Genomic DNA, 23,129 nt, shown 5'->3' on the forward strand with positions numbered 1-23,129 from the left:
AAAATTATACATATATGCTTTGACTTATGACCCTCATTAGTACCAGTACGTTTTGTGTGGCACACGGTCCTCCTCAATGCCATGCCGCTGCATAATGTCCATCTCGAAGGTGCACAGTGCTGGCTGGAATGAGATTTCCTTCACCACGTCGGCCGGTGTATCCTTTTCTCGCTCAATGTACGTGCTCTTCGATTTGTAATCGTTCGTTTCCTCGTTCATCTTCGGGATCGGAATAATGCGACCGCTGCGCGTGGACACCCGTACCTTTTCGCCATCCTCCGTGTAGCGCCACTCGATCGCAGTCGCCTGCAAATCGGACGGATCGACCAGCTGCACCTGGTTGGTGACGAGCAGCGGACTTTCCGATTTGATCATTATACCCGGATACTCCTTCTCGTCGGCCACCTTCCGCAGATGGCAATTGAGCCCGCTCACAATCACCCAATTGCGCTCCTGTATCACCTGGCTAACGATGCCCTGTTTGCCCTTATCCTTGCCAACCAGCACCTCGACGCGATCGCCACGGAAAAAGCTCCAGGTAGCGATCGGTTCAACGAACACCTTTTTGCGGATGGTGCCGGGCATGTTCTGCTGCCGGAACTGTCCTGTCCACGGTCGATTTGTGGTGAACCGGAACTTTTTCCGCTCGACTGTACGGGGCAAATACTGCGGTTTACCGCGAGGCGTTTTCCAATATACCTACGGGAAAGATATGAATCAATTATTATCCGATGCAGTTGTTCGGTGAGAAACAGATCATCCTACCTGTTCCATCGCTCGTTTCACGTACGAATCGGGAAAGTTGGAGAACTTTTTCGACACATCGCCGACTTTTTGGAGCAGTGTTGTTAATCGCATTTCGACACAAAACTGTGGAAAACTTTTACTATGAAGAAATTGGTTTTTCTCTCCTTTTTGCGACACAAAAGAAACGTTGTTATGAAATCAGTGTACCCGCAACAGCACGAAGCATTGTTGTGACAGTTTGCCGGGTTGCGTTGACACTAGAGATAGCCCAGAGAGCAAAATGTGTCGGATCGACCAAGACTCGACAAGAGTGAACAAAAAGGGGAAGGAAAGGTAATATATGGGATTTACTTTATTAAACGAAGAGTACAAGAGACAGTTCCCTGTTGAGACTTAAGCATTCTGTTGCAGTAATTTTAAGATAAATTTTACCAACAAGTTGGCATTTTTAATTTGTGTTTCGAATACACCCAGAAAAAAGCAACTGGATGCATATACTGTGGTAATGAAACTGTTCGAATGTGTGTACTGTTCGAAAACGGCACTGTCCGAATCACGCGCTGTCAAAACAAAGAAATAAAATAGAAAAGAGGTGAAATTTTATTTTCGTTTTCTGTTTTACCCTCGAAACCGAAGGCAATACAGAAACAAAAAAGCACACAAGCAGGAATACAAGCAAAAACAGCGATTCCCGCTTGAAGCCAACCTGTGCGAAGGTGTGCGTCCCTAATTGCTTGCATTCCGTTTCGTATTCCGATAGCCCGTGGCACCCAACGCAACACAAACAATTGTGGACGTCCCGTACCGAAAAGTAGTCCCCATTCTTCATCACCATCGGCGGCACCGTCAAAGCTCAGTGCGCGGGCCATTAGTTCTTGGGCGCATTTGATAAAGGTGCTAAATTCATACGGCTTTTGCTGTAAGGCCAGTGTGTTGTAGCGGCGTCATCCCGATTCGCTAAACCCGACAAAGCAATGGATCGTAATCCGGGGTAAGTGTCCGCCAAGTGCTTGCAGTGCGCCATTGGTGTGAAAGAGTACGGCTGATGTGTTGAACTAGATGCAGATATAGGTATGGTGGTCGAAGAAATCGGCCGCCTTCAAGAAAACGGCTGGAATGCACTTCCGCATACGTTGGCGTAAGCGAAACAATGAACGCTAGCGTTAGAGCATTAATGTTTTTTTACGGTCGGTTCATATACGGCACGATATGGCGCTTCGGACTGTTCGAACGAGCAAGTGTGTGTGTGTGTGTGTGTGTGTGTGTGTGTGTGTGTGCGCGCGTGTGTGTGTGTGTAGATTGTGTTGTTGTATATGACCTTGTGCCCGTAATGTTGTGTACGTTTGGTGCTATTTGTGTATTTTTCCTTCCAAACGATCGTTTTGTCGATTTGTTTACAATTGATAATTAACAGAAGCCATTCAACGTCAACGTAGGGTTAGTGGTGGTCCTTTTGCTTAATGATTCCCATTTCCTCCATTTGCAGACGGCAAGGACCCATGTCCATGTCTCCGGGTGTGATGCGAAGACCGGGCGGAATGTCCAGCAGGGACATGCATCAACAGAATCACTCATCCTACCAAACACAGCAGAATCTGGTATCGGCAACAGCCGGTGGAATGATGAACAATGGTGGTGCCAATGGACCGCCACCGGCACCACCATCCTCGGTGGCGTCCTCCTCGATGATGCACCAAATGCACCCGATGCAGCAGAACCATCCACAGCAGCTGCATCAACAGACAGCACAGATTCAACATTCGCAGCATGACGAGCTCATCCGATACATAAATGAGGCATGGAATAGTGTAAGTGGAGTTTTACGTGAAGCACCAGAAATGAGGCCACCGAATGTGTTGTTCGAGCGTGCAGGTGGAACTGGGAAAAAAAAATCACACAGTGGGATACTTTCACTTTCTTGGTTGCGCAAATGCCTTAGAAAATGGGGCTTTCTTCACGTTTTAAACTTTTTGATGCTCGATCCAAACAACCGTAACCGCCTTCGGTGCTATAATGTTTTAAACCTGATTGTTGAGCACGGCCTCATGGTACTGTTTTACATCCTTTGTAGATAACTACGGACAAGAGCCAGAAGGCGCCAGTATTCTACAAGAGCGTACCTGAGCCACGATTGCCCGGATTCACACCATTCGATCTGGAACGTTGGTGGGGACAGCGGATGGTACATCACCTCAACATCGGTTCCCACGGACACCAGTGAGCTGCGTGTTGTTGGAGTTCACGCAGATCGTTCCAGTCATCCTGTTCATGGACACTCGCTATCGGCATCCCTGAACTTTCCATATCTTGCATCTCCTAGGGTTTTTTTTATTTAAACGATTTTGATGTTGTTTTTCTGTCATCAGAAAGAAGTAACTCGAGTGAAGCATCATTTTAAGTATCGCTCTTTAAGTTGTTTGATTTGGCCTTTCTTTTGCGGCGCAAGTCGATACTGTTCTGCATCTGTGCGAACTTTTATCTGTGTTTGTAGAAAATTGTTCAGATTCTTTTAAACCGCTTTTACACTTGTGCGTAAGCAAACACGATAGTTGTCCGATGGACCATGAACAGGGCGCGGAGCGATCTCGGAAGGCATAGGGTAAGGTGTTTCGAACGAGAGGAGAATGATGAGGTTAGGCAGATTGTCGTTTGATTCGTATCCGGAAGCATCGGGAAGTCGAAGAAGGTGACAAAACACACTGAAACAATACAATGCCAGCGGGCGGAATATGGGATTTATAGACAAATGCAAATTATTTTCAAACTTCATTTTTTCCATCCAACCTTCCTTCCTCTCCCATCTATTCGAACGTGTAACAGCGTTCTCATGCAACGACGCGTGTCACGAAATAGCAAAAAACAATAAGACTTCTGTTCTGTTCTGTTTTACTTCAAGTAGAAGAATTTGTATCGAAAACAATAGAGAACCGTTCAAACAGTTGCAAAACAGGAAATGATAAGAATACCCGTGTAATTCCTTCGTTAATATAAGGGCGGCAAAGCGGAAGCTTGAACGGGAATTGGCAGTGTAATAAAGTATAATTTGAAAAAAGGATGATCGCATTGTGCGTTTTTCTACTCGGAATAAGTTTACTAAAACATGTTGCAGTATGTAGAAAATGGTTGTTAACAGGCGCATTGCCTGTTGTATCAGATGTGATCGAGATTTGAAACAAGCACGTGTTCAATGGTAGAAATATTTTTATAAAATGTTTCAGGTAAATCCCAACAGTGAAGGCATTTCAACATGAAATTATCATCTATCTTGTGTAATGGCGCATAGTTTAGGTAAGTAAGGGGCATAAATTCGAATCAGCATTACTTAAAGTAATGGAAGATGTAGAGAAAATTGGTACGACATTCACATTTCACAGCTATCCCACGGCCCCTCGTAACGGGCATTTGCTTCAACTACACCCTGTGCATGAGATGGCAACGAAACACCATCCCCAATTCAACCCGCTACTGTAAACGGAGAACAGTTGAGTGACAGTTGCAGTGTAGCGCATAAAGAAAATACCTAGGTAAAAAAACCTGCGAAACATTCCATTTGTTGTGTCCGTAGAAAATAGGCCTGAAGAAGGGCAGAGCGATAAATAAAGGAATATAAATTAATCCCTCCTGGTGGGAATTGGTCGTGTGACCGAATATTGTGTTAGATTCCGAGCCAGATTTAGCGTAACGGCGTGCGTGGTGTCCATAATTTTAGTTTTCGTGTAGTGTGACGTTGTAAATCTACCCAAAACGACCCTTGTTTTTGGGTCGCTGTGTGTCAATCACCATTTATTAGACCCCATTTTTCCTGTGCGGACTGTTGCGGAATGTATGGTTGCTAGAGTGGTATCGTTCCTTTCTGTGAAGGTGTGAAACAAGCTTACAGTTTGCGTGTGGCGAATCGATGCTCCCGATGCCTTTGCTGATCTAGCAAAGAAGACAAAGTTCATCCCTGTCGCGGGGGATTCGCAGTTGGGTCGAAAGATTGCTCGAAGATAAAAAGGTGTACTCACGAGTCAAAACCCTCCACCCCACAACCATGAGCAAACATATGTACACAACGGCAAATCTGTCGGATGTGGAGCTGAAGGACCAGGGGAATCGGTTGTTCTCCGCGCGGAAATACGACGACGCGGTCAACCTATACACAAAAGCGATCGTAAGTATTGTTGCCCCATCACATAACCCCAATCGTTCGCCCATCATCTCTGCTGTGTGATGCAACTGTTTCGTTTTTTCATCTGCAGTGTCCAAAAATATATGGTTCAAACACATTAGGCACCGCGAGAACCCCGGAACATGAACACTCTTTGATTGCATTTTGTTTGCATCCTAGGGGTGGCCTAGGTTGAAACAAGCAAGCTTCGCCCGGTCACATCGCACTCCCATTGTACGTCAGTAGTTTTTCTGTTGGCAGCATTTAATCGTGTTGTTTTATTTGCTGATAACGGAGCGAACGATTTAAAGTACCTAATGTATGGTATTGGTATCCTGGGTGTTTTGTTGACATGAATATGTCATGTACTGATGGCGCCTGGAGAACCAGCTTTTTTGTTGGGATAGTCCCCTATTGCTCCTGCCATGAACGAAACCCAACGACCGCCCCAGTGTGCTTTTAACCCATTTCAAGGTTATCGTTTTATCGATAAGATTCTGCTTTTACTCCATGGCAATAGATGCCTACGGGACAACAGTTAGTTGCGGTAGTAGGTTTTGTGTACGTGCACAAAATAGACGAATGGTAGGAACAGATGTCGTTGAAGAAGTGATTGCCGGCTCCAGTAGGTACGTACTAAAAATATACGTAACGAAAATGTGATCAAACCCGGCGATAGGCGTGATACAATTTATTGCCAGAATGTTAATTGTTCGTTGATGCCTTTGATAGTCATTTAAAGGGACGGTGAGTGAGAAGGGCCTGGCATGAAAACTCAATCGGCGAATCTCGTGCCATTATTTTGGTCACTTTAGAAAACCTATTTATTCTTTTATGTTTGGCTGAATCAATTCCTTTCATTTGCTGTACTGAGCTTACTCTAAACATTATTGATTATCTCCAATCCACTAACCACGGTCATCTATTGGATATGATTTTAGTGAAAGAAATCAATCTTCTCTTGCAGCACAATTTCATTTCTTGGCATTATGTTTAACACAATAATTCCAACCAATCCCTTGGCCTGTGCTTTGGTCTGTGATCTATACCAGATTGTACGAATGCCGTCATGCACAACTTAGCATCTTTCCTTGTGACGTTATTTCCCTGTGACGATTTATGAATGGAACATTGGGACTGTAAAAAAAAAACAAGAACGCAAGCATGCTTCCACGAACCAAACATGTTTGCTTGCTAATTGGATTGGAAACTCGCCTACCACCGGTTGGCAATCCGTCGTAGTCCACCTTTAAGGTAGTAGAATTAAATTGTTTGGTTTGATTGTGGTGCAATATCGAATGATGACCGAGAACGATTGCTTATAACATCATTCTTTGTCAAAACAACTTTGCCAACTGTATTAGGTTGTTAAACAAAATAAAACAAAAGAGGCAATTGTTATTGGGAACAACATCCTAAGCGATTCTGCTGGGCAATGCATTAATGGCTTTCTACTTGTGGTAACTTTTATTTTTTTGCCTTTTATTTGGTGGAACGTTTCCGACCTACGACAATGTGAACAACGTGCGTTCCGGGGATGTTCGATGGATATCTGCACGTGAGGCTAGCTTGTAAAGGGCACACGTGCCGATGGCGACTACTGTTAAGGTATCATATTTCAAATCAACGTGGAATGCTTTTAGTGGTATTTTTTGTACAACTGACGTGCATTTAACTTTGAAAACAGTACAGCACTAAGTCTTCTTCTGTGATCCTCTCACTGTACACTACATTGTTCTGAAAAATCCAAATTACTCAGGTTCGCTCGTTTAATGGTTACAAGCGTTTCTCTGTGCAACAAACAAATAAATCAGACAATACTTATGACTAGTCATCAGGATGATTTTGCAATAATATTTTGGGTCAGAATCTTGTGGACGATGTTTGAGATTGTGAAGATCTGTAAGGTTGCGCATCAACAGCAGCGTGTTCCACGATTGTTGCCATCAACTCTTGTAGCCATAGGTAGGATTTGATTTCTGAGCAACTTGACAAAAAACGTTTTCAGCTATTAGACAGCTCGACAACGACTTGTCCCTATGAAGTTCAGGTGTCAAGAAACCAACCGCTTGTGTACACAAGTTATTATTTACGGTGACGGGGCTTCCACTCTGCACGACGAGAACGTGACGGAATAGGAGTTGGGTGTGAGAGCTTGAGGGACCTTCAAGAGGTTTCAGATACTATCCCATTGCAGATCAAACACGATCTTTGCATAAACTGTTGTTATTCTTGTTAACCACGTATAATTTCTGGTACAACTTGGTCCAATCCTCCGTATGATTCCTCCGCCTTTGAAGATATTAAATTACAGACTTCCTTTGAAGAGGACGTGATCAATCTGGGAAGATAATTGCCATAAGGTTAACCAATTAACAATCATTTCGTACACTTGTTATGAAGCAGTGCAGATTGTTTTCTTCGCTATTCTCAAGTTCGCCTCACCATTGAACCATATCGTTTGATTCCTTGCCTGTACAATGTACCACGTATTGAGTATAATTGAGTTTATAGACTTTCGTTATTTTTCGACTGTATTTATCAACAAACACAGATCAAAAACTCCACAAATGCCACCTATTTCACCAATCGCGCCCTATGCCACATCAAGATGAAGCGCTGGGAAACGGCCTGCAGTGACTGCCGGCGTGCCCTCGATATGGATCCGAATCTGGTGAAGGGACACTTCTTTCTCGGGCTCAGCCTAATGGAGCTGGAATCGTTCGACGAAGCGATCAAACATCTGCAGCGTGCGCACGATCTGGCCAAGGAGCAGAAGCTTAACTTCGGCGACGATATTGCCTCCCAGTTGCGATTGGCCCGGAAGAAACGCTGGAACATACAGGAGGAGAAGCGCATTTGTCAGGAGATAGAACTACAAACTTATTTGAATAGGTACTTACTTACCGTGTGCTGGTTTTTTTTATAGAGCCAGTGCCTTTTACTGATCGCAATCTAATCATTTGAGTCGTTTGCATTTCATGATTGGTAGACTTATTACGGAAGATATGGAAAATCGCTTAGCTAAGCTGAAATTGGACGACACGATTAATGAGGAAACACTGAAGGAGCAAGCGATAGAAATTGAACGTGAGGGCGTAAGTATTTGAGTTTGATGTATCATACCGGAAATGTCCTAAGTAACGTATTTTTGTTTTACCATGCACAGGAAAACCATATGACTGAATTAAACAATCTGTTTGCTAAGGTTGACGATAGGAGACGGGTAAGGAAAGATACTGTGGTACGCAATGTGGTATAATTAATTTCAATTAACCCGAATTGTCACTTCCAGAAACGAGAAGTACCTGATTACCTATGCGGCAAGATCAGCTTCGAGCTGCTGGTGGATCCCGTAATCACGCCATCCGGTATGACGTACGAAAGGAAGGACATCGAGGAGCATCTGCAGCGGGTCGGCCATTTCGATCCGGTTACGCGCGTGAAACTCACACAGGATCAGTTGATATCGAACTACTCGATGAAAGAGGTAGTCGATGCGTTCCTGCAGGAAAATGAGTGGGCGCTAGACTATTAGTAACCGCAGGAGCAACTAGAGAGGAATTGTTAGCCAGGGTCGTGTATCTTTCATGACGACGATGGCGAAAGGAAACAAAACTAAAAAAAAAACGATCGTGGGGAATGTATCGAACAGAACAGAACAGAACAGTGTAAGTAAACGTAGCTCTACTTTCAATGTGTCTTTTCGCTCCTAGAACGATTTTTTCAGTATGGGTTTGTGGTTAGACGAAATAGAAGCTTAAAACAAATGAATTGTATTATCGAATGATATCCAATCCAGGTGTGTTATAACTAGCCCTCGCCGTAAATGATTCGCAGCATGATTAGTGAGTTGAATGACCTCCTGAGCGCGGACATGTTGCGTCTTCAAGTGCTTAGAGAACTAGTACAGCTGAAAACAAAACCTTCCCTCTCTTCTTTGTCCACACGTAGTTTACGTTCTTGGCCAGGCGCTTCTTTTCGATGTGATTTAAGTATAGGGACTTTAAGTAATTAGGTATTAAAATTAAAGATTTCTGCGCCCCAGTAGTCAACGGCGCTTCGTTTGTGGGAGGAACATGTATCGATTTATATCTACTGTTACAAAGGGTAGTGAGACGGAGACAGAGAAAAAAAACAGACACATAAAACAGCATAACTCTTTCATCGATAGCATGCGAACGCTTTTCGTGATAATCTATCCGTTTTTAAATTTTAGGGAGTAGTGTATGTTTTGTCCAATCTAGTAAATAAACAAATGAAACAGTCAAGTTTCTCTAAAACCAACAAAAATAAAAAGTTTCGAATCTTGCTGTCGGTATTAAAATTGCGAAGAAGAAAAAAAAAGAATCTAAAAGAAATGATTTTGACCTATTACTTTGAAGCATAGTACACATGAAAGAAGCAATATGTAATGATACAATTTAGTGAGGTTGGTTTGGTGCAGGATTGGCGATTTTGGTAGAATTGTTAAAGCAAGTTAAACATATCGGTTACGTACGTTATTCCAACAATTACAATGCGGCTCAAAATGATTGTTAAAGTGTTTATTGAAGCAGACCATTATTGAATTGGTTTTTGAAATAAATTTTCCTACCCCAATCCGTAGAATGATTACGTGCGAATTATTTGGTCAGAAAACCAGCTGAAAATTTTAAGGATATAATTGATTTACTTTCATCACAGTTATTGTCCTCGGACGTGCTGCTACAACAGATATATCAACTGGTGTTTATGGATTGATATTTCTTTTATTTTCTGTATATTCTTTCTCTTCTGTTTATCGACTGTTCTCATGTATCATGTATTTTATATTCAAAACAAGCATCATAAAGTTGCTCAACGTTTCTTCCTTGCTGGTGACTCCATTTACAGTTCCAATGTTTTGTTTTTATATTTTCTATGGTTAAATTAATTGATGCGGATGTGTTCAGCCTACCGGTGCTATTTTGGTACACCACAACAAAGCAGTAGTGTTCGTGTTAGTACTGTTCTCCACTAAATGATAAGGAAAGAAATCACACTACGACTAGGGCAAGAAAGCGTTCTCCTTCCTGTTCCGCCGACATGGACCTAGGAATAAAACGACGAGGCAGGCCTACTAAAGGCTTAAACAATTTTAACAGTAGCAACCTGTCTATTTCTACTAACAAGACCTATGAATTACTAAGCGACAATGAAGAGTCTCCCCTCCCCTCTCCAACCATTAAAAGACAAAGTGCGCCAAGAGCAGAAAGAATACCACCAATTATCGTTACCGGCACAAAAGTTGGCTACATCTATAGGAAGATCATAGCAGTTGGTGTAGTGAACTGCATCACCAACACAACGGTTAAAGGTATAGTAGAGCATACTATATACACTAAAGACTTCCCTAAAGTGGTAGGCGAGTTCAGCAGAACTCATACGCACTTTTATACTCACCAAATAACCAAAAAAACAACAAAAATAGTGCTCTTTGACTTCCCAGAATATCCTGAGGACGAAATAAAAGTAGCGCTGGTGGAGATAAAGGTGAAGTCGATTTCAATCAAAATACTACAAACAAAAAAGAAGAGATTCGACGATCAAATGCTGAATCTTCTGCATTTCGCCATGGGCTCTATAACCCTCAGTGAACTCAAAAACATTCGAGGGGTAAACCACCACCAAGTATTTTTCGAATAGTTCGAAGCATCAAGCGGCCCGATGCAGTGTAAAACCTGCCAACGATTCGGTCATGGTGAAGCCAATTGTCATCGACCTCCAGTGTGCATAAAATGTGCTGGCATGCACACATCTAAAACGTGTACAGTTAGCCAGTCGACCACAGAGTGGAATAAGGGAAGGGAGAATAGCGCAAGCTAAGCTGTGTTGTGCAAATTGCGTCAACCACCGCACTGCCAGCTTCCAGGGATGTGTTCCAGGAACTCGTGTGGGAATGGGGTAATAAATCATGTGGGAAATAAATAGTAAACAAATAATTAAGAAGGCTAATGAATTCCACCTGAATGAAAATTATTGTCCATCGTTGTCCAAACTGCCTAAACCGGTAGGACAGTCAATGAATTATTTAAATGCACTTAACGCGAATACAAATACTTCAATTGCCTGATTTAAACACAGACTTGAACGAAATAGGCCAAATAGTAGAAGACATATTTACACAATTAAGCGTATGCCGCAACAAAAAAGATTTAATGACATTGTGCAGATTACAGCAAAATACCCGAATTGTAATTTTGACAAAAGGACATTAAAAAAGAGACATCTTTAACAAGGAACAAAGCATGATCCAAGAACCTTGTGAGTATGAACGCAACGTCAGACAACCTCTTGTCCTTTAACTTCCCACCCAGTCTTATTCTTCTAATATAACATCTGACCTTACACATATGAAAACTGTTAAAAATATGCATTACACATATGAAAACTGTTAAAAATATGCATGATTTTGCAAATGGTTCATCGGTCAACTTTCTTAAAACAATATCAAACAATTTTAACAACGGGCTCTATGAATACTCGGTATAATGAAACACTAGAAACTCAAAATCAACGGAAATAAAACTGGAGTAATTTTTTTCACGATGCACAAGCAAAAGAAAACGGCAGCGAAACAAATTAAAAATAAATAAGCAGCAAGTCGAGCGGCAAAACGAAGTTAAATATCTAGGTATATTGATAACCGAAAATTAGTAGCCGAAATTAATCTTAAATATTAATAAAATTAAAATAAATTTATTCAACAAATTTCTAATTTACCCAAATGGCAAAGTACTAATGACATACACATAAAAACAAATTTAATTTGAATCATACCGTATGCTGAACACCTATTTGAAAAATGTAAGGAAATTGTGCGGCTGCAGTTGTGAGTGCAGACTGGTAAATAGGTTAGGAAACATAGGAAACATTTAAAATATACCACATTGTTAGTTAGGTTTAATAGAATAACAAATTTTTATTGCCTTTTCCCCTTAAGTATAGTCACTGTGACCTGTTTTTTTTTGTTTCTGTCATGAAATAAGAAAAAATATTGAGATCACTTCGGACAAATGCGGGGGTTCCTTATTGGAAGAAGTCACTACAGCCCCGTTTAGGGGTTGTTATTCAATTGCTTGAGATTGGTTCTGTGTGGAGGTAGCCAAAGGTGTGAAGATTTCCGAATCCGCAATAGATGAATGTTGGCTCAGAGGCGCATTTTGTTGAGTTAAATTATTCTGGACTGCTACGAATTCAATTGGTCGATTATTTGAGTCATGTGTTTCTCTTGTAACATCCTCATTGAGTGCTGAGTTCAAGGAGGTATCAGATTCGTATGCGATGTACCCCGCTCTTATAGGACAGGGAGTACGTTGTACGACAGGGAGTACTAGTTGCGGCTGACACTCCATGCAATCTTCCGGTTCGATGTCCACGTCGTTCTGGAATCTACTATAATCACCCGTGCTATATTTCTTATTTAGATAGTCATTATCGAACCGCAAAGTTGCCCATATCAAATTTTTTCGCTGCTCGCTCGGAATCCTGGACTCTCGAGTTAGTTGCTGTACCACTTCCGGTACCTGTAGTAACCAGCCGCCCTTCAGGGATGATTGGTGCTTTAGTCGGCATATAAATCTACGTTCCGCATCTTCAAGTAGTCGCTGGCTTGTGGACATGTACTTTGGTAACTTGCCCAACTTGAGGGGCCAGTTTTCGCCAAACCTTTCCTTTAAAACATTCACTACCTTTTCCTTATGTTCCAGAACTAAATTGTCTTGTATCATGTCGACGAAGCACATCTTTTTGATACCTGCTTGTGTCAGCTTTTGCTGGTAGACTGTGTGCTCCTGTGCGCTACTGATTGGCACTTTTAGAGCAAGGCGAAACATGCCTTCCGCATAGCGCGTATCGAATCGTATTGCTTCTATATACTTCCGGACTTTAGGACGTCTCGGTTTTGTAATAAAATCTTCGTACAGCTGGGCCGCAAAATGTTCTCGGGTAGTACCACTACTTTGGGGAAGCATTTGTGCCAACACTTCCATGGTATTGGTATGGCGGAAGAACAGTTCCCGGGCATATGAATTTCCTAACAGCTGTTGCGCAGGGATAGATTCCACCATTTCGGCTGGTGCGTTGGGAACTTTCGCTTTGGATGTGCACCCCTCTGAAGACACTGAAATGGAGGAAATCGGCCCTGTATGTTTTTATGAAATGTACACTGCCAATTATTGCAATCTAGGAATATGCGTGTGCTTACGTTTGCGGCTTATGCTCTCCTTAGCCACTAATTGCTTCGAATTTGTAGGTATATTGGACATCCTTTTTATTTTGTTTCTCACTGATAATGATTGTAAGATAACAGAAAAAAGCGTTTAAAATTGGAATGTTAGTAGAGAAAGTTAAATACCTATTCGATTTAAAAGTTGAAATTAAACTAACAATCGGTTTTGGGTCTTTTGCCCGACGCTAAATCGATGTAGCTATTCTAAGCTTACTTGGATCAAGAAAATACATAAGTGGTGTTGTACACACACCAGTATCACAATACGCTACGCACTGTAATTCGCTTGCGCTTGTACTGCATGTACACCTAGCGGTCTTTCCATGTACGAATTCCAACGTACCTGTCACGCAATTTTGGTTCAAGAAGGGCAGTCAATATCATCATACCAAACCACAAAGTGGAAGGTGAGCGATTGTAGCCCTCACCAGATTTGACGTCTAATCCCAAAAGTTACCAGCATCTTCCATAGACCACCCCACCACCAACATGTTGCGCAACTATGTTGCCCGCAATCAAGTTAGCTCTGATGACGAGTAAGCGAGAACTTCTGCTTGAACATCACCATTTGCATAGGACATTTTCAGACATCAGGAAACACCAAACGCTGTCTAACCATTTTGACGGAGAATGGGTGATGCAGTATCCATAGAACTGTTCATCTTCTGTTATTTTACATTATTCTTTCTTTTAAGCCGCAGAGCCAACAGATGCATGAGGATGTTGAAGTAGAAGCAGCAGGACGTTGATTCTTTTTCTCTCGGAGCTAGCGAAGAATACGCAAATACGCTGTAGACTTGAAGATCAGGATTAATCTAGCGAAGGCAAGAGAGCCTCATCTCTTGAGAAGTTGTTTCACTACGGAGCACTCCGCATGAAATTGACGGCACGAGTTCTGTTATGTTTGACAGTTGAGAACGCAGCGCTGTCATTCGGAGCTAAGCGATGCAACCCAGTGTAGTAGAGTTTTGAGAGTACAACAAAGAGGAACACGTAGAACAACCCGCATACGATTTTCACATATTTTGTTAAACGTAAATCACAGTTGAGTTCAATAAATCAGTTGAATAGTAAAGAACATAACAAGTTCCTCGTGGTCTGTTTTGCTGAACTACTTGGGACATTCGATGTATCATAGAATGTTCTTCGAGGATGAATATCTTATTGCAGTAAGTACCCGCTTCTCATGTTTCTTTAACCCCTGATGAATATCATAGGTCTCGGATTTTGATGCCCGATAATGTTACTGTTTTAAGCTTTTTAAAGAAATGTCGATACTTGCTTCAGCTTTATAGTTAAGAAAGTTTTTTTTTTAATTAAGAACGAGCTTGGTAATTAAGTATACCAATTACTAATTACAACACAGCCCTTCCACAACCGACCCTACCGAACCATCACCATTACCACCAAAACAGATGGGTCATTAAAAAAGCCCCATAATGGTACTGGTGATGTAGTTTTACACATTAAAACCTTATCTTACCTGGGATACAACGAAAGCAATATGTTGCAGGCAGTTGTCATCAGCAGTCTTGGCCGAATTGCGTACAGGCAAAAGCATACCGGTTTCTTATTAACATCTCTCCCTCACGTTCTCTCTGTATTGCGCTCCACATTTATTCATGTTCAGATTTGCCACATACCCATCCAGTTTAGCCTGTTTAGCCTACACGTTTATTCTGTTTCGTTTTCTGCAGTGTGTGTTTTGCTATGTTTTGCTTGTTTTGTCCTTTGTCATCGATTAGTGTCAGTTCAGTTTCGTCGCTCAGTACAAGTACTTTCACATTGCCCATGCGCGGCCATCTTATATGATGCGTTTACTTCCCTCAGTGTTCACGTGTTTGCTTTTGTATTTTTTTTTATTATCTAGGCATGAGCAACAGTCTGCCGGATTTGGGTGTTCAGCTTACTGGTGAGATCGGTGTTTGGATTTCATTTTTATGCTTTTTGCCAGTTCTTACTTTGCTGGAAGCGGTCGAACTGAATTGGCTGGACTTGGCCGTATGAAGAATGCGCAAAACCTATTGCAATGCACGTTGATGGTTGATGGTAGCAGATTAGGCAACAGTTTGGTATTCGTGCTACTTTGGCCTGCCCTTTTAGGTTTTCTACCGCTGCACATTGGTCTGATTTTTCATGTGTTTTGTTAGTCATTGTACCTTTTTTCGCGCGATCCACCTGATCATATTACCTACTCGTATTACTCACACGTGTGAAGTACAGCAGGAAAGTGTCTCGTTTCCTTGCAAACTGTGGTGTTTTTTTCAAATTAATGTTTTTTTTCTGTTCGTTTTATAGCGTTCAAGATCTAACGAAACTGTTGGGGGCTTCTGGAGGGGGAGTACCAACCAGCGTTCTCTGCAGTCGCGCTACAGTTAGCAACGAAAGTATGAACTGTACAGAAAGGTGACCGAAACGAGTGTAATACATACATCTCCACCTTCCCTGATGTTTGGGGTGTATGAAGAAATTTCAACAGATCGAAATGTAATGCGTCCTTCGCCAGGGTTACTGTTCTGAGGACGTTTAGTTTGTTTTGATTTTGATTTTGATTTCTCGCCCCAGTTTGGAAGCTAAGCGCTTATGTACATGAGTGATCGCACTGGGTACGCACTGGGTTGCCTGTGCGTACGTGTAGCTGTACTGTTGTTTTGCATTAATCTCCTCAATACAATATCAAGTAACTCTGGTAAACTATACCGGGCAATGAAATCTGAAGCTGCTGCAATCTAGAGAGAATAATAATTTAATAGATTCTGAAGGCAAAGATATGGAGCGTTACTGTTCTGTTTTACTTTCAAGTACAATCATCACCACATGTTGATGTTTCCCTCTCAACGATCACTGTTTGCTGTTGTGCGAGTTTGATTTTGTTCCATCCTTGTCCTGTTTATTTCATCTGCTGTTGTTTTGTTCTATCATCTGTATGCTCTGATTTCTCATCTCAGCTATCTTGCAACTGATCTCTGAACATCTCTGAAAGATGCAGTAGTCTTTCCCCTAACGGGGCTATGCGCATCCTGCTGTGGGGGAATGGGTTTAATAAAGGTTCTAAACTTAGTTAACAATGCAATAGATTATACCGTATAGGGTATTCGCTCTGATAAAATTCTTTCAAATTGTTTCAACAAATTTATAATCAACTCCCTATTGTGCATCGGAACGTAACGGGTACTATTATAGAATCCATCTGTGGTTTTGAACAAAATGTACAGGCCGGAAGCACTGCGCGTGCTTGCAGCGATGAAACGTTTCAACTGTTTCTATCTTCTGTTCCGTTCGCACCCATTCGGGTTAAGAAGCATTCTACCTGTGCGAGTGCGTGTCCTTTTTGCTGGACATGACTTTCATTGCGGGTTTTTTTTTTATTCTGGCTCTATTGATTACGCTAATAGACATTTAACGAGTGTGGAAGTGGTTTGTCGGATGGGGTACGGAGTTGGGAGTGGTTGATAGAAAACAGGGGGCGTTGAAAGAACTCATATCATATTGAAGTTATGAGCAAGAAGGAGAACATTCACCAATAAATCAGACCGTTGTTGAACAACGAGATAAAGCTGGCTAACTAAAGCGAAACTAACCTAGCAACAGAAGAAGAGTTCGGTTGGTTCTGCTAATCTGGTCCTGGAAGTATCTCGTTACTGTGGCCAATCCATTTGATTCTCAACCTCCCACTTTTAATGACAAGCGTATCGCGCTCAACCTATCCATGAATATTGGTGTTCGGCGGTGGCCCTTGTCTACACAATCAGATAATTAGCAACACACACACACACCACGTGGTACCGCACGTTATCCTTATCCTTTGTTTGCTTTTCTCTCTTTCTCTCTCTCTCTTTCTCGAGTGTTTGTATGTGTGGTGTGAAAGAAGGCTGCCATTAGAAGTTGCTCAATTTACACGTTAAAAATATATATACTTTGTCAATACATTGTTGTTTTTTTCTTTACACAATCCGATGGCGATATGTAGAGCTAGACACTAGACATGTTTTCTTTTTCTGTTTGTTTAAATATTTTAATTATTATGATTTCCATAGCAACAAGCCATGACGTGATGAAGAATACTTCAAAAGCTGTCAAAGCGGTAAACCAATAGACATCACCGAGTGCGTTGCTCTCAATTGCAAGGAAAAGTAGCCATTGCTTGCGATTTCTGGGTGTTGCTGTTGCAACGTTCTAGCCCATTTTGTTTATGTGTCAACCCCCGTTTACTGCCGGTGTTCCCAGGCCCACCAGATTTCTGTAGTTTGTTTCTGCTTTCCATTACTTCCCGATCGTGTTTTGAATTTCCGTACGTATCTGTATCGGATGTGAGCAGCCTGGGTTTGGTACCGTTTCCTACCAGCCCACCCCCTAGTCTATATGCTGTATCGCGCAGGTTGTTCCTCTACTAGGGGTTTTGTATAAGTCTATCGGAGGCAGGATAGGAGAAGTCTCTACGTACGCTAGTAGATTGGGAGAGAGAAGGGATTGTATGTTCATCATAATCTACTGTCCTAACTTCGCTGGACTTAACACTAGTTCCGGTTCGGTTTTGGTGGAGTTCACTGACGACGTGTGCAGTTGCGTGGAGGCCGCCGTCGTGATCGTATTGGTTCCTAGCGTGATCGGCTCGTGTTGCGTGAAAGGCGGTGGCGAAAAGATGTAGTTGCTACTGCTGCTGCTGCTGTTGCTGTGATAGTGGGGCGACACCGACGGTATGAAACCGGGCAGCGGTGAGGAGGTGGCCGACGATCGGTACCCACCGACAACCGACGACGAAAGGTACGACGTCGAGGGCAATGGTGAGAGTTGTCCCGGCAGCGGCGTGCTGCCGGCGAAGCTGACGCTTAGCCCACCTGTGCCGGACGTCGAGCTGGCCGCGGTCGGCAGTGTTAGCAGATTGCCCACCGTTGTGCTCGTACCAGCGGCGACCATTTTGCCTGCCGTACTGTGCACTGCCGACCCGTTCGCGGACATCGTTGGAATGGTGAGTGAGGACGCGCCCCCGGGGATGGTCGGTGGGGTTGTGGTCGTCGATTTTGTCGGCGAGCTCAGTGGCGTAGGGCCGATGATCATGAGCGATGTTTCCATCAGCAGATTCGGCGGTTCGCTGGGCGCCGTGTTGCTGGCACCGTACGCCGAGTTCTGCAACTCTCTGGCCGGTTTCTGCTGGTGCACGGAGGTTCGCTGGCGGCGCAGCTTGCTGTCCTTGCGCTGGTGGCTAGTGCCGCTACTGGGCGAATAGGATTGTTCCTCTTCTTGGTCTTCGCCTGTAAGATCTATCACCTGGGTATCGGACGCTTGGGCGGCGACTTGCCTTCGATGCGAATCCTCCTCACCGTCCGATATGCTCACGATCGCAGCCTCATTCCGTCGCGGTTCAATCTTCTTCAGCTCTAAAGGTGGTTCTGTCGTGATACACAATAAATAATATAAAGTTAGTTAAACAAAAAAGTTTGCACATCATTTGTACTCAAAAACATGAAACCCATTAATTAGAGCAATACGTAGTCCTATTCAAATAATTATGTCACACAGATTGCATACATTTTGGCGCTGACGAAGCAAACCATCATTCTTACCTTCCAGTTTTTCCGGCTCTTTAATAATAGGAACGATACGGTTCGATGACACCTTTTGCTCATTCTGCAGAAAGAGTGACGTGGTCGCGATCTGCCGCAGTGCCTCCACACCTTCGTAGGTTTTGGTTTTAACGATGGATTTAGGATAAATTTGAGGCTGTTTAGTCTGTGGAGAGGCATAACAAGCGGAGCAAAATGTTACGAAGGTTGGCAAATGAGAACACGGAGAACAGTTACCGGTATGTGAGGTCCGCGTGCTATCGATACTCGTTTACTGTTGCCTCGTAACAGGGAAGTTCTATGATCTGCGTCTATCTTGGCGTTTTTCTTATCTCGCGCTCTACGACTAGATGATATACAATGGGATGGGCATATACAAAACAGGATACGTAATATACAACAAAATAAGCCGAGACCTGGAATGGAAAAGAGGGCACGGGAAAGGGAGTGCGTTGATGAGTCTTTAAATGTCGCTGAACACTCATTCACGGTGCGTACCAATTAACGATGGCCCGATTAGTCTTAGTTCAACCGTTTTGAATCCTTTCTCGCCGGTACCGACGAATGCTATCACTAAACCGATTGCTATGGTACCTAAACCTACGTATAGGAAGGCATTGGCGAATGAACTGGGTCCTCTGAGTACGCCGAGCAGGTCTTCATCGTCCGAGGAACCACCTAACGATGAGTCTTGTATCTGGGGGGGGAGTGGAAAAAGTGTTACAGTTAGATGTTAAGACACATCGAACAAAGGGTGATCACAATCACTTACCCGATTCCGTTTGACCCATCGTCGATGGCAAGAGGCGGGTGTTTCCTGAACGCTGCAACGTCTTCCTCTTTCTAACCATGCTGCACGACCTTGGGCACACTGTACAGTTTATATTTGCGTACAGTGAGTTTAGAGAGTACACACAGAGAAAAAAAGATTCACATTAGTATCTGTCTACTACTGGCGCAAAAGGGTACACATAACGGTTCGGTATAGAGGTGGGAAGTTTTGAAGGAGGAAGTAAAGATACATTTCTTTTTATATAATCATTCGTAGCAAGTCTTAGCAGTGTCTGTGTTGCAGGATACTAAGTTTTGCGCAGTAGCCCTAGTACTTTTGTTTACATGTTGCCATTTATACGGGAATTTCATTTTTCAAATTTATTTTTATACACCTGCAGCTGAAATATAATACACACGCACACACAATTTGTTATTGCTTTACGATCGATTGTGATCCGAAGCACGATCGAAAACAGCATGTTTTGATTATATAGGTTTAGATAGGAGATATAGGATAAGTAGCTTACCTAGATACAGCAGTATAGTGGAAGATAGAGTGTGCAGAAAGAAGTTTGTGCGCTTTGGCGTGGCCCACACACAGGCGAGACAGTAATGGGGAAGAGTGTTGCAACTTAAACAATAGATTGTACTTTTTAACAGTTTTCATTGTACAGAACAAGGTGTATATATGAAGAGCAAGATAGAAGCCTTCCAGTGTATCCTTCGTTCGACTGTCAAGAAAGATTATCTTGGACATTCCAGCTCTTTGTATCTGCTCTGTGCTTATATATACATCATGTTGTGAAGAAAGTGAACTACAGCTACTACTACGACACTAACGCTTCAAAGCATGGCAGGCGGTGAAACTATTACGCTACACAACTGACAGCTACAGTGTACGCAAGTACAGTACGCTACGCAAGCATTCCAGGGCACGCCTAGATGCAGAAGAAACCTACTCCCGGTTGCGGTGAGTCGTTTGTGCTAACTCGTCGCCCGTTGATCGTCCGTTTGATCGGCTCCGTTCAGTGCCGGCGTGTGCTTGTTCAGTGGCGTCCATTTTCCATGGACGGTGTGGGTACAAGTGTGATTGTTTAACGTGTATTATAATCCTCTGGTAGTAGTGGCAGCGTGGGTGTGTAGCAATGTTTGCGAGTAGGCCGTAGTGCAGAACGGGCAGAAGAACAACTTATGGGAAAAGTTTTACGCATTGACGGATTTATCGTTCGCGTTTACTGCGTCTCTGGCTGGCTCTGGGTGGGTTTTCAAACCGTTTGGCGTGATTTTGAACACCATTACTTACCTCCTGGCGTTGTTACGGAGTAATATATTAAGTGGTATTACTATTTCAAAATATCTCCTTTCATGCCATCCTTTAAGTTAAGTGCATCAATAATAATCATGTAAACATGAGTTGACGTTAGTAGAAACATTTCGTAAAATGGTTTGATTCTATCGTTTCTCAATTTTCATAAAATCTTCGTTTTGTTTGACTGAATTTATAATAATTTCAATCAAAAATCTTACAATACAATCGCAATGAACGCAAATTTGGCATCATTGGGAGGAAATACTGTAAGCTTCACAAATCCGTCAGTTAAAGAAACTTTAGTACAGCTTAATGGAGATGGAGGCGCCTGGTAGTTTAAAAGATAACGAGATCAGTGCCAAATTCTTCCGTTCTTCCAGTGCTTTCCATACGACAAGGCCGGCCCTTCAGTTACTGGTAAATAACGTCAATGAAAGTCAGCAATATCAGAGTCATAATCTCTCGAAGCTTTAATGCCACAGACCTAGGAATGAGGTTTTTTTTTGTTACGTCTCAAACTCCAATTTAGTCTCCCACCAAAGTTCAATGTGCAATTGATTTTTTTTGTCACATCACTGTACACTGAAGTACCCAACAGCGCTGCAACGGTTGTCCACTAGTGGGAGCTGTCGAAATGGCTCTGCTTCGCATCCATAAATAACGAATGTGTTCATGCATTTTAATTACTTCCTAATCACTTTAGCTTCGCCGAAAGCCGAGAGCGTCCGACTGGAAGGTCCAATATCTAGTGTCAACCACGTCTATACGAACGGTATGCATAGTGATACATATGAAGCAAAAGTTGGTTATAGGAGCGTACAGAGCTCATCATATTCTCTCCGGAGGTTAGAAATTGGTTTGTGTCGGGAAAGACGCGGAAGCTCATCGTGGGCTCACGAGCACGAAACGCGTTTCACGTACTGTCAGCCCAGGTCAGTCCGGGTCATGATATGGAGATGCTGGATTACAGCTCCAGACTCCGGTCCGTTTTGGCTGCGTAGCCCTATCGGGAATACGACAGCGTAGCTGTGTGCAGTCGACGGGTGATGCTACTTTGGCACGGCGAAGGCGTACGCTAATAACCGTAATCGTTTGTAATAATGACGATAAACGTAAACGTCAGCTAAAATTATGCATATTACGCTTGCCAGCGGGAACGGGTCAAACCGTTTGCGAGAACAGCTTTCGGTACGGGACGGTCCCCGAATTTGGTCGTCCATCGGCCGGACTGGGCGACTTCGGGAATGAAATAATGGTCAGCGAGAGTGGCCACGGCTGAACCACGTTAGGAAGATTCTAACACTGGCAGGCAAATGTCATTTGTTTGTCGCTTTCGCAGCCGTACCGACGGTTGTTGGACGGTGTGCATTACGGACGCGGATCCACCGACTGGACCGGAGAATGTTGCCCTCTGAGTTTAGCGAAGTCATTCCTTTTTTTTTGTTGTGGTTGTTGTTGTCAACCATCGGAGCTTCCTACATACCCATTCGGTGGGTGTGGTCGTAGCAAATGGAAATGATTTTTGGCTCACGATTGCATGATTAGGAACAGTGGCGATTACGGTGGCGCTGCTGATTACTTTTGGCCTGACAATTGTACAGACCTCGGCACGGCATAATGGAAATGCTCTCGTTTGCGAATGTGAGATTTGAACGAAGTGAAAGCACTATAAATACTGGGCAAGTAATTTAATGTAGATATTATCGCTTGTTAATGCTAGGTTGTTGACCTGGTTTGGTTGAATTGCTCTAGAATGGCGCTGGGTTCAGACGAAAGTAGAAGGAAGTAGAAGAAAAATTTATGAAGATAAAATTATTGGATCTTCAATGATGATATTTCGTTAGTGTAATGGGTGAAAACAATCAATTGGAATAAGAACCCATGCTAGTCAGTGGTGGTAGACATGCCTTAAATCGCTTTAGGGGTTTAGTGATTATACGTTCATTTCTAAATTATAACCACTCAATGAATGGAGTAGATCATATCATCTTCTCTTTATCTTCTTCTTCTCCATCTCATCTGAGAATCTCAGATACTCCAGTACAACTAGGGAATTCAGCTTTGACCTGGTTTTCCCGAGGTAATTTTGAAGACGGTTAAATAATGTTGACCTTATTTCGAAAATGTAAACAAATTTTTTTCACGATCGTTTGCTCCAAAAGGAATATATTTTTAAATTGATTAACGACTTTTGTTTGATGTTTCCATAAATACGCATAAAAAAATACTCCCATTCGGTCGTTTTAAATAACAGCAGTACAAAGGTTTTGAGCCGAATGAAACCAAACTTTCAGTCGTCATTTATAACCTGGCACCAATTTATTGCTCGATTAT

General features: G+C 42.7%; 5 protein-coding genes across 5 annotated transcripts in view; 2 read left to right on the forward strand and 3 right to left on the reverse strand.

The window, feature by feature from the left end:
* Nucleotides 1–36: 36 nt before the first annotated feature.
* On the reverse strand, nucleotides 37–858 carry LOC128712236 (probable 39S ribosomal protein L24, mitochondrial). The gene is made up of 2 exons (XM_053807132.1): nucleotides 766–858; nucleotides 37–699 (listed from the first exon to the last, which is right to left on the reverse strand). Exons 1-2 carry the CDS (start codon nucleotides 856–858, stop codon nucleotides 37–39), a joined length of 756 nt encoding a protein of 251 aa, XP_053663107.1.
* An 863-nt stretch (nucleotides 859–1,721) lies between these two features.
* Nucleotides 1,722–2,969, forward strand: LOC128714764 (MAPK regulated corepressor interacting protein 2). The gene is made up of 3 exons (XM_053809644.1): nucleotides 1,722–1,738; nucleotides 2,234–2,555; nucleotides 2,819–2,969. Exons 1-3 carry the CDS (start codon nucleotides 1,722–1,724, stop codon nucleotides 2,966–2,968), a joined length of 489 nt encoding a protein of 162 aa, XP_053665619.1. The 3' UTR covers nucleotide 2,969.
* A 1,811-nt stretch (nucleotides 2,970–4,780) lies between these two features.
* LOC128711804 (E3 ubiquitin-protein ligase CHIP) lies at nucleotides 4,781–8,435 on the forward strand. Its single transcript, XM_053806691.1, has 5 exons — nucleotides 4,781–4,900; nucleotides 7,452–7,792; nucleotides 7,890–7,995; nucleotides 8,067–8,123; nucleotides 8,193–8,435. Exons 1-5 carry the CDS (start codon nucleotides 4,781–4,783, stop codon nucleotides 8,433–8,435), a joined length of 867 nt encoding a protein of 288 aa, XP_053662666.1.
* Nucleotides 8,436–11,985: 3,550 nt separating this feature from the next.
* Nucleotides 11,986–12,987, reverse strand: LOC128712496 (uncharacterized). The gene has a single exon (XM_053807387.1). It carries the CDS (start codon nucleotides 12,985–12,987, stop codon nucleotides 11,986–11,988), a length of 1,002 nt encoding a protein of 333 aa, XP_053663362.1.
* A 4,649-nt stretch (nucleotides 12,988–17,636) lies between these two features.
* LOC128711407 (uncharacterized) overlaps nucleotides 17,637–23,129 on the reverse strand; it is a 58,712-nt gene continuing 53,219 nt past the window's right edge. Inside the window, exons 2-6 of the mRNA XM_053806278.1 lie at nucleotides 19,485–19,583; nucleotides 19,211–19,409; nucleotides 18,950–19,128; nucleotides 18,713–18,878; nucleotides 17,637–18,538 (exon numbers count right to left, since the gene is read on the reverse strand). Of these exons, the coding sequence (XP_053662253.1) occupies nucleotides 17,637–18,538; nucleotides 18,713–18,878; nucleotides 18,950–19,128; nucleotides 19,211–19,409; nucleotides 19,485–19,583 (1,545 nt within the window). The remainder of the gene's footprint in view (nucleotides 18,539–18,712; nucleotides 18,879–18,949; nucleotides 19,129–19,210; nucleotides 19,410–19,484; nucleotides 19,584–23,129) is intronic.

Source organism: Anopheles marshallii, chromosome 3 (genome assembly GCF_943734725.1).
Source record: "Anopheles marshallii chromosome 3, idAnoMarsDA_429_01, whole genome shotgun sequence".
NCBI lineage: Eukaryota > Metazoa > Arthropoda > Insecta > Diptera > Culicidae > Anopheles > Anopheles marshallii.